The sequence below is a fragment of the Dipteris shenzhenensis genome, chromosome 21 (assembly GCF_047967505.1).
Source record: "Dipteris shenzhenensis isolate YYH24624 ecotype China chromosome 21, Dip_SZ_1.0, whole genome shotgun sequence".
NCBI classification, from domain to species: Eukaryota; Viridiplantae; Streptophyta; class Polypodiopsida; order Gleicheniales; family Dipteridaceae; genus Dipteris; species Dipteris shenzhenensis.
In genome coordinates this window covers 36,802,596-36,817,217 of record NC_141616.1, presented here as the reverse complement: position 1 = coordinate 36,817,217, position 14,622 = coordinate 36,802,596, and the positions used below count along the sequence as shown (strand labels likewise).

The 14,622-nt window shown below is 45.9% G+C and overlaps 1 protein-coding gene across 2 annotated transcripts in view; it reads left to right on the top strand.

Moving 5' to 3' along the window:
- Nucleotides 1-14,622, top strand: part of LOC147888807 (beta-hexosaminidase 1-like) — a 231,326-nt gene that overhangs the window by 198,538 nt on the left and 18,166 nt on the right. For both annotated transcript variants that reach the window (XM_087392236.1, XM_087392235.1), the window contains exons 12-13: nt 11,836-11,934; nt 12,064-12,123. In XM_087392236.1, the coding sequence (XP_087248362.1) occupies nt 11,836-11,934; nt 12,064-12,123 (159 nt within the window). The remainder of the gene's footprint in view (nt 1-11,835; nt 11,935-12,063; nt 12,124-14,622) is intronic.

Here is a 14,622-nt window from a genome sequence, read left to right as displayed (position 1 = left end):
TTGGGCCAGCCTCTGGAGCTTTGCCATCAGTTGCTCATGCAGGAGTCGCCTCTCCATCCATCCCCTTCGAGGCAGATTGTGATTTCCCTGATGATGTTCTTCCGGTCACTCCCCTGCCCTCCTCAGGTCTCACCCACCATGGCAGGACATTACCACTTACCTCACCCGCAGTCATGACCATTTCCCCTCCGATCATCTCATCAGGGTCAGTAGGGTGCAAAGATATGCACATTAAGCCCCCAACTCAGGGGGATCCCTCGACAGAAGGTACGGCAGCAGGCACCGTTACGGCAGCAGGCACCTCTGCCCTGGAATCTCTTGATGGAGAGGCATCAGAACGACACAGGTTATTGAACTTGAATCTTACTTTGGGAGCCACTGGTGATGCGAAGACCCCACCCCGGGTGTCTCGACGACTGACCCCTGAACCAAGTATGGAGGCTGCTGGACAGGACTTACTAGAAACTCAACCTGACGAGGTTATTTTTGCTGGGGGTAAGATACCTTTTCCAGCGGATTGTCCTCCACTTCCTCAAAATGATATGTTGGATACCTACTTCGCAACCTCCTCGGGAGATCTATTCACCCATGAGGCCCAGATAGAGGAACAGAGCCAGGAACACAAACGGCTGCTGTATGCATTAAAGCGGAAGCGGTCTCCTGTTTGCATGGAGGAGGACTTGGACCAAATTTTCACACTTCCCTTGCAAGAGACAATCGCTTCCAACAAGAAGGTATCCCAAGCTCCAAGCTGTTACCTAGACATCGACACACTGGCTCCAGTGGCAGCTCTCGAGGACCTAGAGCAAGAGGGGATGAAAGCGGCCTTCGAGGAATATGGCGAACTTATTGACATGGCTGACCGAATGACCTATCGGGACAGGTATGCATGGGTTAAAAGGTCCCTTCATATGGCTCAACGCATTATAGATGACAGCTTCATTCAGATGGGTGCCTCCCTCTTTAATACTACGGGTCAGGTTTGCAAGCTTCTGTCACAGAAGCAACACCTCCGCTTGGAACATGAGAAGCAGGTAGCCAGCATGCATAAAGAATGGGATACAACATTGCAAATGAAAAAAACGGAGTGGGGAGCAATTCTACAGGCAAGGGAAGCTGGGTGGAAAACTCAGCACGACGAGTTTCAGCAAAGTCTTGTAGCAAAGGAGGCAGAGTGGACAGCCACCAAGAAAGTTTTGGAGGACCACCATTCAGCCCAACAGGCTCAAATTCAGCGGGAGCTTGCCGCCCTACAGGACAGATACACCTCACTGGCTGCCGATAAGCATACTGTGGATCAACAGGTGGACGTGGTGCGGAGTCAAATGAAGCAGATTCGCGAGGCAAAAGACCATCTCCAAGTTTCACATTCCAAGTTGCAGGACAACTTCCATGGGCTGCAAGATGAAAATGCTGCTCTCAAATCTCGATGTGAACATTACAGGTCTGGCTACCACAGGTATAAATCCAAATATGAGGACATCCGCAACCTCATGGACACAGTCGAGGAAGAGGCAAGGACCAGCCCCGGAACCTCAGCACACCCACCACACCCACCCCCTCCCCCTCCCTGACTTTCATCCAGCAAGCAGTAGCTCCTGGATCTTTTAGTTCGGCATATCTTTTTGCGAACTCTGTACATTTGGATTCTCATGTAAATAAGGAGTTTGGAGTTGTATGGCCATGAGCCAATTTCTTTTTTTCAGTTTTACAGTTGTATGGCCATGAGCCAGTTTCTTTTTTTCAGTTTTACAGTTGTAAGGCCATGAGCCCTTTCTTTTCAGTTTTGGGATGTCAACCCCAAGGTCACTTTCTTATTTGTAATTTACACTTAACTTTCTCTCACAAGATCCTAGGTCATTCACCAGGACGGTGAATGATAGTGGCGGGGGATCTGTTGTACTCAAAGTTTATGGCGACCCACCAAGAGTCACACTTGGGTCACGTCATGGTCACCTCAGCAACATGCCAAGTTGTTAGACCTTGGTCATACCTAGTCGCAGCGTGTTCACATGTGTTCACATCTTGGACTTGACATGGACATGACTTGGACATGACATGGACTTGACATGGACATGACGGAAGCAATACATGACTGAAGAGTGCCAAACCTCAACCTCGACTCACCATGGTCAAAGTCAATCATAGGGAAGTATTGGCGCAATGGTACGCGGGATACACCTGTTGGTGCACATGGAAAGCATTCCATCAGTTAAGAGGCATAGGTGGTGCACCAACCCTCTCAACCAACTAGTGTCAGGAGCGCAGGAGAACACATGGAGCACGGGATTCACTGACCCAGGACAGGCTGGAGTGTTGCGGAAGCCATCAAGGACAGAGCGGCCCACAAACGGTGGAATGGCTAAGGATGGCTAAGGGTGCAAGAAGGCAACCAATAGGAAGAAGGTGTGGAGATTGGTAGCGGGGGGTGGAGCAGAGGAGGAGAAGGTGAAGAGGGGGAAAGGGGAAAGGGGAGGGACATTCTGGCAAGGACAAGAGGCGGGAGTGAAGGAGTGAGAGGCTAGAGTCAAGAGCTCGCCTCGTGTGTATCTTCGGGGAGTGTATCAGTCATCTTGCTCTCTAATGAGTTATGCTACTTCCCATCTCTGCTCACTACTCTAAAATCTCTTTTCGTTGTGTTCTCCTCCCCTCCTCTCCCTTCACTTGGTACAACGGATCTGTGTCATGTGGTTGAAGTTCCTTGCTGTTCATGTCGAGGGATGGCTTTCATGATGTTGTTCCGCTTTGGTCTTCTTCTTGCTCACATCACTTCAGTACTTGTACCGCTTGCACATAGTTGACACCATCTACCGCTTGCACTTGTGTCATGTGGTTGAAGTTCCTTGCTGTTCATGTCGAGGGATGGCTTTCATGATGTTGTTCCGCTTTGGTCTTCTTCTTGCTCACATCACTTCAGCACTTGTACCGCTTGCACATAGTTGACACCATCTACCGCTTGCACATAGTTGACACCATCGACAAGCACTCACCTACGTACCAACAGTGACACTTATGGCACGTCTTACTCGCTTCTCGCACCAGTGGCCCTAGGCCTCCGGTAATACTTCCGGAAGTGTTAAGAAACCCCCCCCCCCCCTCAGACAGCAACCCATCATGTGGAATGACAATATTTTAGATGATCATGGCAGACCACTTGGTGCCTCACTCTACATGCAGTGGTCCAGGTGGGAGAGGAGACTTGCATCATCCTTGGGGTCTTGGAAAGCCTTCCGCAGGCTTCCAGAGGATCCAAGTCTCGGTTGACAGGACATCTCAGAGGGAGTGCAGGGAGGATCTTGCAGATTGAGGCAGCCCTTCCAGAGGAGTGGGTAGACTTAGATGATATGCCACTCACTTGCTCCACTTGGGCAGGTACCTTTACGAGAGGTAGTGTCTCGCTTCAGGTTTTGGCCTTTCAAGATGCACATGAGGATGCTTTAGCTTTTACTGTGCAGGATGGTGGCAGATTGCTCAGATCCACAGAGGACATCTTGCTTGAGTCTGCTTTTCAGCCTATCAGGGTTGTAGGTCTTTTGGTGCAGGGATCAGATTCAGAGTGGTTCCTCAACCCAAACCCCCGGCTACTCTCCACCGGGTCTTGGAGGCTTTGGCTCTACGGGGGAGTTCCCATTAGGTATTTGCAGTGGGACCCTAGAGAGTGGGAGTGGATTGACGCAGGGCATCAAGAGAAGAGCATCCCCTTCTTTTGTTACACGGTCAGTAATGCCAGGAGATTTCAGCTCAGTAGTAGAGGTTGGAGACCTTCCAGAGTTCCTCATTGGGAGACATTTGATATCAGTGCAGATTTGCAGAGGTGCTTCTAGAGGAGACTCTGGAAATTCCACATAAATAGAAAGATCACTCTCGTCTTTTGGCTTTCTATCCATGGTGGGATTGCAGTGAACCTTTGGAGATCCAGGTTCGGAGCCAACCCTACTTGCCCTCGTTGCCTCTCTGCTTCGGAGACTATTTAGCATTGTTTGTGGGATTGCAGACAGGTGAGGATGATTTGGATGGGGGTAGCCAGGATTTTCAGTCACTTTGCCCACTCCCCATTCTTTACGACATGGGGCTCTGTGGCTTGGCTTTCTCTTACAGGGCTTCAGGTATTCTATGAGAGACTTGACTCCACTCGGGCGATTTTGGTTCGACGTCATCAGATTGAATCCTGTTCGTTGGTGGATGTGGTACCACACCTTCCTTTTACAGATGGACATGCCTCTGTGGATACTTCTTGGGAGATCTGAGCGAGCATAGCATCCTGGCATATCTGGAGAGCCAGATGCACAGAGGCTATGGAGGGTACTTAGGTTCATCCCTCGCATACTTTGGCTAGTATCTGGACAGACAATCTGGACAGACACCGTACATACTTTGATGGCCGTATGGATGAGTATACAGGGAGACTCCCGTGCAGCCTCAGCTAGGAGGGCTTCTTTTTTCAGGGAATGAAAGGATTCTCCTTTCTTCTCTGAGACTCCTACAGGGTTGAGGTGGCACTTTCAGCCTCAGCCTTGGTTGTTTTCCACCTCACTTTGAGGGGGTTTTATTTATCCTCATGATTTCATGATGTTGTATTTCTGCTCAGACCTTGCTCTAGTGAGTTTCTTTCTTACTTAATAGAAGTCTCTTTTTTGGAAAATTTTTTTTTGGGAAGGAGGAGATTTGGAATGAATTACACAATTCGATGCCAAGATTGAAGAATTGAAGTTGATACAAATACCTCTTAATGGGGTGAACCATACCCTTAGAACGACCTTATTGTATGGGAAAAACTCCTCTCGTTTGGAAGACCTAGTTGGTTAGAAATGGAAAGGGGCACTAAGTACGAGGCATATGCAGCGAAAAAAAGCACATGCCATTCCAAAAGAAGGATGAAGGTGAACAAAGAAATTGAGCATGCTTTTATCGTGGGAAGCTAGGCCATTGTGTTTCAAAATGTTGGAAGAAAAAGGCTGATATGGGTGAAGGCACTTTTGCAAACAGAGTTGAAGGTAGGGGCAGATGCAGGGCAGAGTTATAAATTGAGAAGGAGAGGCACAGGTAGAGAATTTTATGCCAGACTTTATGCGGGTGATCAGATCCACAATTAGGCTCGAATTGCCAAAGATGAATATGACTTCAAATATGGAATTGTACTACTTGTGGTGGTGGAACAAGATGAGTTGAATTCTGAGCTTGCTGGTTAGTGGGTTCAGGTATCTTATAAGTCATGACACCTAAGAAGGATTCGCTCATCCATCTGAATATCAATATTCATTTGGAGAATTATGAGGTCAACTTACGAAAATGCAACGAGGACAAGTTGGATCAGCCTCGAACCTGGATCTCCACAGGGTCACTCATTAGGGGAGAAATGGGGTCTTAAAAGGACCTCCAATTAGTGTTTCCTAATTTCAAGGGATTAGAGAGGGATTTGAGGTGCACCAATGAGAGTTCTTCTTTGTGTGGGACATTGGTATGTTGTGTTGTATAAAAGGACATTTTGAGCATTTATGGTTGGGGAGACCTCTCACCCATGGTTTGGACCTATGGTCCTCACTCCTAGACATTGACCTGATCTCCAATCCAAGGGTTACATTCAAATTTATGGTAGAGCACTCCCAGCCATTCGATCAATGGGTAGATCCAAGGGGGGGGATGAGGGGAAAGTGTGCTTCAATCTGGTCCATGGATCAAGGGGTGGATTCAAGGGAGGAGATGAGAGTAAAATGTGCTCCAATCTGGGCCATAGATCAAGGTGTGGATCTAGGAGATGAGTGCAAAAGGTGCTTCAATCTAGTTCATAGATCCAGGTTAGATCCAAGGAAGGAGGTGAGAGCAAATGGCGCTTCAATCCGGGCCATTGGCTTTCTATTCATGGAGGAATTGCCATTAGGGGAGAATTGGGGTCTCAAAAGAGCCTCATAAGGAATTGATTAAGAAATGGATTAAGTTAATTACAAGTGAACGGCTATGGTAACCCATGGGCTAAGGGCCCCTTAGCATTTACTCAACTGACATGGTTTGAAATTGATCAAGCTTGGCCTTTGGATGGAGATGGGTGGTGGATGGATCAAAGGCCTAGGATGGCTTTGGTAGGCTCTAAGTGGCAAGATCTGACAAGGGGAGGGCAAGGTTTGACTTTGTGGAGGCCTCATTAAGAGAGAAAAGGCGCCTTTTCATGTGTACCCTTAATCTAGATCGAAGATCAATGGCCAAGATTGAGGTGCTGTTTGGAGAGCTAGGATGAGGTGCATTTTGGATGGTGGAGATGAAGATCTACGGATTGAAGCGCCTAGTGATCTTTCTATTCTTGAGGGATTTTCAGAGCCTATGCCAAAAGTTTTTCCATGCAACTGTAGATCTCTGAAAACTATCCCAATGAGGGACTTTGGAGGGCCTCCAACCTCTAATGTTGAGCTGAAATCTCGAGGCATTTATGACTGTATAACGAAAGACGGGGATGCTCTTCTCTCGGTGCCCCTCATCAATCCATTCCCACTCCCTTGGGTCCCACTCCAAGAACCTAATAGGGGAGCCACCGTATAACCAGAGTCTCCAAGACCCAAGTGCAAGGAGAAGAAGGTCAGGGTCAAGATACCACAGTGAGTCCGTGCCCCACTCCATGAAACCTGCAATTCTATCAGGCTGAAAGGCAACCTCCAAAAGAATATCATCAAAAGATCCGGTAAGCCTTCCTCCTGGCTGAACATCAAAGACAAGGGCAAGTGCATCCTGCAGGGCAATAACCTGTAAGGGAATGCCTATCCTTGAGAACGCTCCCCACCAAGTGGACTCCGTGATTGGCAAGTCATCTGTGTCTATCAACTCTACCGGAATGGCTGCCTCTATCTGCTATATCCTGATTGCACTCCCTCTGAGGTCGCCAACTACTAAGAGTCTCTGATCCTTTGGAAGTCTCCTGAAGACCTGCAAGGCGCCTACTGTGGAAGCAGGTCTCCTCTCCCATCTAGACCACTGCATATAGTGTGACACTTCAAGTGGCCTCCAATGGTCATCCAAAATCGGGTCATTCCACATGACTGGCTGCCTGTGAATTTCCTCACAAGAGGTGGGTGGAACTCTGCGAATAGTGTTTTTGAAGCTGCCCCAAGCATTCAGAATAGCAGCCATGAGAGGGGAACTTTTCGTGTGAACGTGATAAGCAAAAGCAATTCAGCGAAGCAGGGCCATGCATGATCGTGCTCTTAGTCTGCTTCATTTAACCAAAACTTCATATCCTTGCATATGACCTTTGCACAAAAACGGGTGAAAACTGTTGGAAAGTCTCCTTCAACCATCCGCCTATGTCAAACAAGCGCCGGTTCCTTGATAGAGTTCTTAATGACTTTCCAGTGAGATCGTTCCTGCATTTTAGATACGAAGTCTCATTTAAAGCATTAGAGAAGGGCTGTATCGAGATTTGATCCAAAAAAGAAGTCATGCTTGTCACTGACGCCAAACACCACGGTCCACATTTTGCACGAGCCCCTGGCCAGGATGCCATTTTGAAGCCCATGCTCACATAGCAGTTGAGTCAGTACAACATTGCCTTTGGGAGTGCAAACAGGTGAGGACGATATGGAAAGGTGTTGCTAGGATTTTCAGCATCTTTCATACAGCACCTTTCTATATGACATGGGGTTCAGTAGCATGGTTCTCTCTTACTGGCCCCCAAGTGTTCTTCAAGGGATATGATCTAGATCCAGCTTTCATTTACGGCAACACTTAATGGAGTCTTGTTCCCTCCAGGATGTTCCCTTTACTCCTTTCAGAGATGCTCATGCCTCAGTAGACACACCATGGGAGATTCTGGCTAGCATTGCAGCTTGGCATATTTGGAGAGCCAGATGTACAGAGGCGATGGAGGGTAACCACGTTCACCCCTCTCAGACTGTGGCCAGTATTTGGACTGACACAGTACACACTCTGATGGCCATCTGGGCGAGCATGCAGGGATCCTCCAGCGCAGCCACTGCCAGGAGAGTTAGAGAGGATCTCCTTTCTTCTCTGAGTCTCCTTCAGCCTTGGATTTTTGTTAGCTCTTTTTGAGCTGTTTTCTTTTTCCTCATGCATAGCATGATGTATTCCTGCATTTGAGCTTGCTCTTGCGGTTTCCAATTATACTTAATGAAGTAATTTTCTTGAAAAAAAAAAAGTTCGCTCCATTAGGTTCTTGCAGTGAGGCCCTGGGGAATGGGAATTGATTGATGAAGGGCACCGAGAGAAGAGCATTCCCTTCTTTCGTTACACAGTTAAAAATGCCAGGAGACTTCAGCTCAAGAGTAGAGGTTGGCGGCCTTCCAGAGCTCCACATTGGAATTCTTTTCGGATTCCTATAGAGATGCATAGGAACTTTTGGAGGAGGCTCTGGAAATCTCTTAGGAATAGAAAGATCACACTTTTCTTTTGGCTTTCTATTCATGGAGGGATTGTAGTGAACCTGTGGAGATCCAGGTTTGCGGGCTGACCAAACTTGTCCTCGATGCCACACAGTAGTTGAGTCAGTTCAGCATTGCCTTTGGGAGTGCAGATAGGCGAGGAAAATTTGGAAGGGTGTTGCTAGGATTCCTTGTAATTTTCATAGAGCACCCTTCTTCATGACCTGGGGATTAGTGGCATGGTTATCTCTCACTGGCCCTCAGGTGTTTTTCGAGGGACATAACTCAGATTCAGCCTTCATTATACGACGACACTTTGTGGACTCTTGTTCCCTTCAGGATGTTCCTTTCACTCCTTTCAGAGCTGTTCATGCCTCGGTAGACACATCATGGGAAATTCTGGCTAGCATTATAGCATGGCATATATGGAGGGCCAGCTGTACGGAGGCGATTGAGGGTTCACAGGTTCATCCCTTCCAGTCTATGGCCAGTATATGAACTGATACTATACATACTCTGATGGCCATATGGTCGAGCATGCAGGGATCCTCCAGAGCAGCTACTGCCATGAGGGCTATCTTGGAGAGGATCTCCCTTCTTCTCTGAGTCTTCTTTAGGGTTAAGGTGGCATTTTCAGCCTCCACCTTCGATTTTTGTTAGCCCTTTTTGAGTTGTTTATTTTCTTCTCATGCATGGCATGTTGTACTCCCGCATTAGAGCTTGCTCTTGCGGTTTTCAATCATGCTTAAGGAAGTGATCTTTTTGAAAAAAAACAAAATGTTTGCTTCACCTTGGGTCGCAGGCAACAGATTTCTCCGATTTGCTCTGTTAATGGTGTTGCAGATAATTTATTTGATTAAAGGAGCTCTGAAGCCTATAGGGACATCCTATTGTCTGCACAAGCATTTATGGCATAGAGAAACTGGTTCTCAAAGAGAGAGCCCTTCCTCTTGAGGAGGGGCAATACGTCCCTGTGTCAAAGCAAGCAGTTCTCACATTTTCATGAAGTGATTTGCTAGATTTGTGAATTTTGGGCCATGCATGACTTTGCCCTAAGGTGTGTGGAATTCGTGAGGGAGTTTCTCATGGGGGTGGTTTGTAGTGAGAAATAGTTCTGGGGTAGAAGTTGGTGTGCACGCACGAGAATCCTGGGAGATATGATGAAATATCCCCTATAAGCTTTTGGATGGGAGATTCATTGAAATTTGATTTTTTTTGGTAGCTGCTTGATGGGAGAATACAATACATACGACTTGCAGTTTGGATAAAATGACAAGGAATTGCAGAAGATCTCTTTTTCTTGGGATGTTTTTAAATGTATTTTTGAAGTAGCTTTCAAGGGCATTGTCAGAAATTTCAGTGTACTTTTATGCTTATTCATATGCACTGATGGGAGCACTTCTGGAAGAAGATGCTATCTAGTACGCAGTGTGAAAAGCATTGCAAAATTGACTGTTTCACTGCATGTGGTATGCTCCTGAGCAGGTTCGACAAGTGATTTAGAAGGGCGTTTTGCCGCAGACCAGTGCCCTAAGTGGTGTACTGTGCACTGGAGTGTTGTCACAGGGATGCATTTGATGTGAAATGGGAATTGCATGGTCAGTAGACCAATACAAAATTGTTGTATCTGACAGTTTACAGAGATCTTGAGGCTTGTTGACTTTGTTTTTGAGAAGTTACGGATGGTGAACTAAGGCTGGCTTGCGTTTGAGAGAAAATCATAGTGTGAATATACTTGGTGGGTAGATGAGAGCAAAGGGGATGTGAGATAGGCAATGGCCATGTTAGCTCTTATGCCATAGCATGGTGATGCATAAGATGACAGCTTAAGAGGCATACAGTTACAGGTGGGAAAATGTTGTACTTCCCACATAGGGATTTCGTGGGAGAAGCATGTTCTGTTGGGTACAGTGAAAAAGGTATTTCTATGGTGATGGTTATCAGAACATAGGGGTTTTTATTCATTGTGTGAAAAGGGAATAGAAGAAACAGCATATTCATGGTGATTACTACAAGGGGATGTTTTAGGGTCAAGGATTTGACAAAAAAACACAAACGTGGTATGATGCACTTCCCTTGGAAGTTCAATTAAGCTGGAGACTTCTTGCAAAAGCTTTGGTCAAGAGTTTAAATTAAACGAGCATGAAGCGAGTGCATGGGAAGAGTATGAGCAACAAGATACTGCTCGTTTCTTGAAGTGGACATTTTGATGATGAAGACCTTGCTAATAGTGTCGAGGACATGCTTGGGGATGCTACATCTAAAACACGCGTTTATGTGGATAATGGAATACAACTTCTGACCCTCTCTTCCTTCTCTCACCCTTGCTGGGAACTGGAAATCTCAAAAATAAAAATGTGTTTATAGCAAATGATAAGAAGACAGAAGGTATGGTTAGGTAAGACGCATCCTCAAATGCCTTTAATGCCTCAATGCTCCTAACTGTAAGCGACGTGTTTTGGATCGAAGTATGATAATGGGGTTGTAATTTTTTTGGTCCTACCACTAAGTTTTACCCCTCTAAAATGGAGGCCTCATTGTATTTTCGTAGCTCACACCATCCAGTCTATGGTTGTCATATCTTGGTAGCCTATGCGATCTAGTCTATGCTTTCAATGTTGTGGTCTTTTATAAGCTATCACTGATTGGCCCTCCACCACTATGAGACAGAACGTTTCTTCTATAAAGATCTATTGCAATGAGGTTCCTTCTCAATCTGTCTTCATCGTGCTTCACCAAAAGGTTTTTAAACCAGAATGGCTTGATGTTTTACTTTTGCTAGATTCCACTTTCTTGACCATGTACTAGCTAGGCAAGGCTGATTGTGGGGCATATATCAATATGGATGGATCCCTAGCAATGCAATTTTACCAAATCATGTGGCTCAAGAGTGTTGAATTGATGGCCTTTAGATCATGGTATCTGCATCTACTGCACACTATTTATATTGAGGTATACCATTTACATATCACATCTTATAACCTTTTACATTCTGTAAAAAGTTTATCTCAACCCCCACACATACACACAAAAAGGGGTAGTCCAGAAGATACAAAGGTGACAAAATCTCTGCAGGTATCAAAAGAAGGTAGTTCAGAAGATACAAGGGTAACAAAATTTATATGCCACTCTATCTTTAGCTTTGCATGTCATATGCTTGACATTGATCTTGTTTTGATCGTATACTAACGTAAAAGTAAATTTTGTCAATAAACTTTCATCGCTGCAACTGGCCATGTACCGTCCTGCTTGAATTTGGGAGATATTGAAGTTAACTAGAGTAGTGTGTAAAATACCTCCCATCTTTCACATGAGAGTTGGAGATACTGAAGGTGCTTTTTTACATGAATTCCTTGCATAGTGACTAGGTACAGGAACTTAAAATTTCGTTGAAGGAGCCTGGCCTTGACATTGTTTTCCAAGGATGCGATTCGCAAATGTGACTCTGATTTTTACTATTGTGTCTTGCCAGGATGGATGATAATGGCATGACAACGAGTGATGCCTATATGTACTTTGTTTTACGTGCCCAAAAGCTAGCTATATCCCATGGTTGGGAGCCTGTCAACTGGTACGGTTGCACCTTGTGGCTGGTTTTAATGACTGTTACCAACTTGCACGCAAAATGATTTCTCCAAGTTCTGTGCTGACAAAATCATTCTACTCTTTGAATATTGAGCTTTGTGTTGGATTTCGACAGGGAGGAAACGTTCAATTCCTTTGCTGATAAGCTGGATCCCACAACTATTGTTCATAATTGGTATGCCAGAAATGTACATTATATATGCTGTCTGATTCAGTATTGCAACAAATATTTTAGAGAAAACAGATTTGATTGTTGCAGCCCGGATCACATGCCATTTTCTTTTTCTTTTTCATGAAAAATCTTTTTCATGAAAAAAGTGCTCAGGGCAAGAGTATATCATGAATAGCATGAAAAAAACGTGGAGAGGGTCCAGCCCTACTCATAAAAAAAGCCTGGTAAAGATCTAGGCTGAGGCTGAAAGTGCCATCTTAGACTGTAGTGAACTACGAAAAGAAGGGACAGCCTCTCCACTCTTTGAGGAAGATAGTCCTCTCCCAGATGCAGCCCTAGAAGACCCATGCATATTCAACCAAATGACCATCAAAGTGCGTACAATGTCTGTCAAGTATGGGCCAAGGTGTGAGATTTGTGGACTTGGGAGCTATTAAGTTCCTCTGTGCATGTGGATCTCCATATATGCCAGGCTCTCGCTATGATCTTCCAAGAAGTCTCCACTGAGGCATGTGCAAGTCTGTAGGGAGAGGGCGGAACAACATCCAGAGAGCATGGCTCGACCAAATGATGTCGTACTGCAAAAGTCCAAGAGGAGCTATGCATCTCATAAAACATCCGAGGCCTAGATGAGAGAGCCAAACCACGGAGTCCCAGGTGATGAAGAAAGGGGAGGGAGCAATCTACTCAAAAGTCCCACAATGGACTCCTCACCAGAGACAATGCTGGCAAGTAGAGGGACATGTGCCCTTGAAAAAGCCATCCTCCTTCTAATGTGATCATGAGGTCTCTCATCCATCTGTACAGACCCATTTCTAGGGTAAGGCTGCAGCATTTGCTCAATTCTCCTTCCGATTCCTAACCATTTGAGTTTTACATTCATCTAAAAGGTGTTGAAAATCTTCCAAGAACCCGTAGAGGAAGCATGGACTCTCTCCCATTTGGACCAATGCATGTAACCACAAGCATCAAGAGGCTCACCAAGAATGAAGTCATCCCATGCCTATTAATCTCCTCTTGTGAGGACGGGGAGATCGTGTGAGAATCCTAACACTGTCCCAAGCTTTAGGATAGGGGAGAAGAAGGCATCTCGAGGTGTGCAGACATAAAGATCCACCTAGTGCTCTGCATCCAATCACCGCATGAGGAGGGGGAACATGACCCTATGTCTCGAGGTGTGCTGACATAAAGATCCCACCTAGAGCTATCCATCCAATCACAACCTGAGGAGGGGGAACATGACCCTATGTATCGAATAAAGAAATATTCCAAGGCTGCCGTCCTGGCATAAGTCCGTTGACCACAAACTTGCCAAGCAAAGCCCCACATTGCAGATTTGGATCGATGATATTAAGGCCACTTCTTGCATTGTTAGAATCAAAGTCTCCAAAGCCACCTAGATTTGGCATGTGCTGAATGATCAAGACCCCCCCATATCTGGATCGGTCCTTTGAGCTGAGTGATCAGTCCCTAGAGTGGCGCCAACAAGAACAAACCATGTTGTGGCCAGCAGTATGTGGTTGATAACTACCCACTAAAAGCATGGTCAAGTCTAGCTGAACTCCACAAGAAGCAAGGTCAAGTCTAGCTGAACTCCACAAGAGGAGTTTCCTTTTGAAGTTTTCTAACACATGAGCGAACTATGCGAGGGAGGGATGCCCACACTAACCTGACAGCCCAAATACCTGACGGAGACACCCCTTTTGATCCAAGAGGGGAAACCTCTACCCATTAATATTTGCCTGAGATCTCAAAAAGGTGCTCATGCCTTAACCATGAATAAGTGTAATAAAGGGGCAAGAAGGCACCCTTGGCGGACTACTCTAGAAATCTGAAACTTCTTGCCTCTAACCCTATTGATAAGCACCCGGCTATGGGCTGATCTATACAAGGAGGAAACCCTTTTGATCCAAGCATTTGAAAAATCAAAACGCAGCAAGATATCCTCTAAGAAATCCCATTCTACCTTGTCATAAGCTTTCTCGAAAAACAAGACTAGGATGGCCAAACCCTACCTTTGACTTCTCACCCAGGGGGCACATCTGTTCCGGGAAAAGACACCTTTCATGAGGGGACACCCCTCTTTTAAAACAAGACTTACCCCTTCATGAAAAGGCAGACCTATTCCAAGGGTCATACCCCTTTATAAAGGTTATACCCCTTGGCACCAAGCACCACGTTATAAAAAGGGCAGCTAGGGGGGTCAAAAAGGGACAACCAGCCCCTTTACCCAAGGCCAGCCCTATTGTACCTTTGGGTTCAAGTAACCCAGCCTTTAATTTTTGGCAACCACCCAACCTAGGCAGCCGAAAAGAACCGTGATTTCTTCCTGATGCAATCCGTATGGCAATTCGCCACGCCAGTTCCCCTTTCTTTCCATGCATATTCTACCTTCCATCAGCGTTTCCAACCAGGCTTTCCTGGCCCTGATCAGCAGCCTTTGCTGCCCTCAAATTCAACCTTACCATCTGCTGAATTTTCGCCCTGATTGAACGCTGAGTT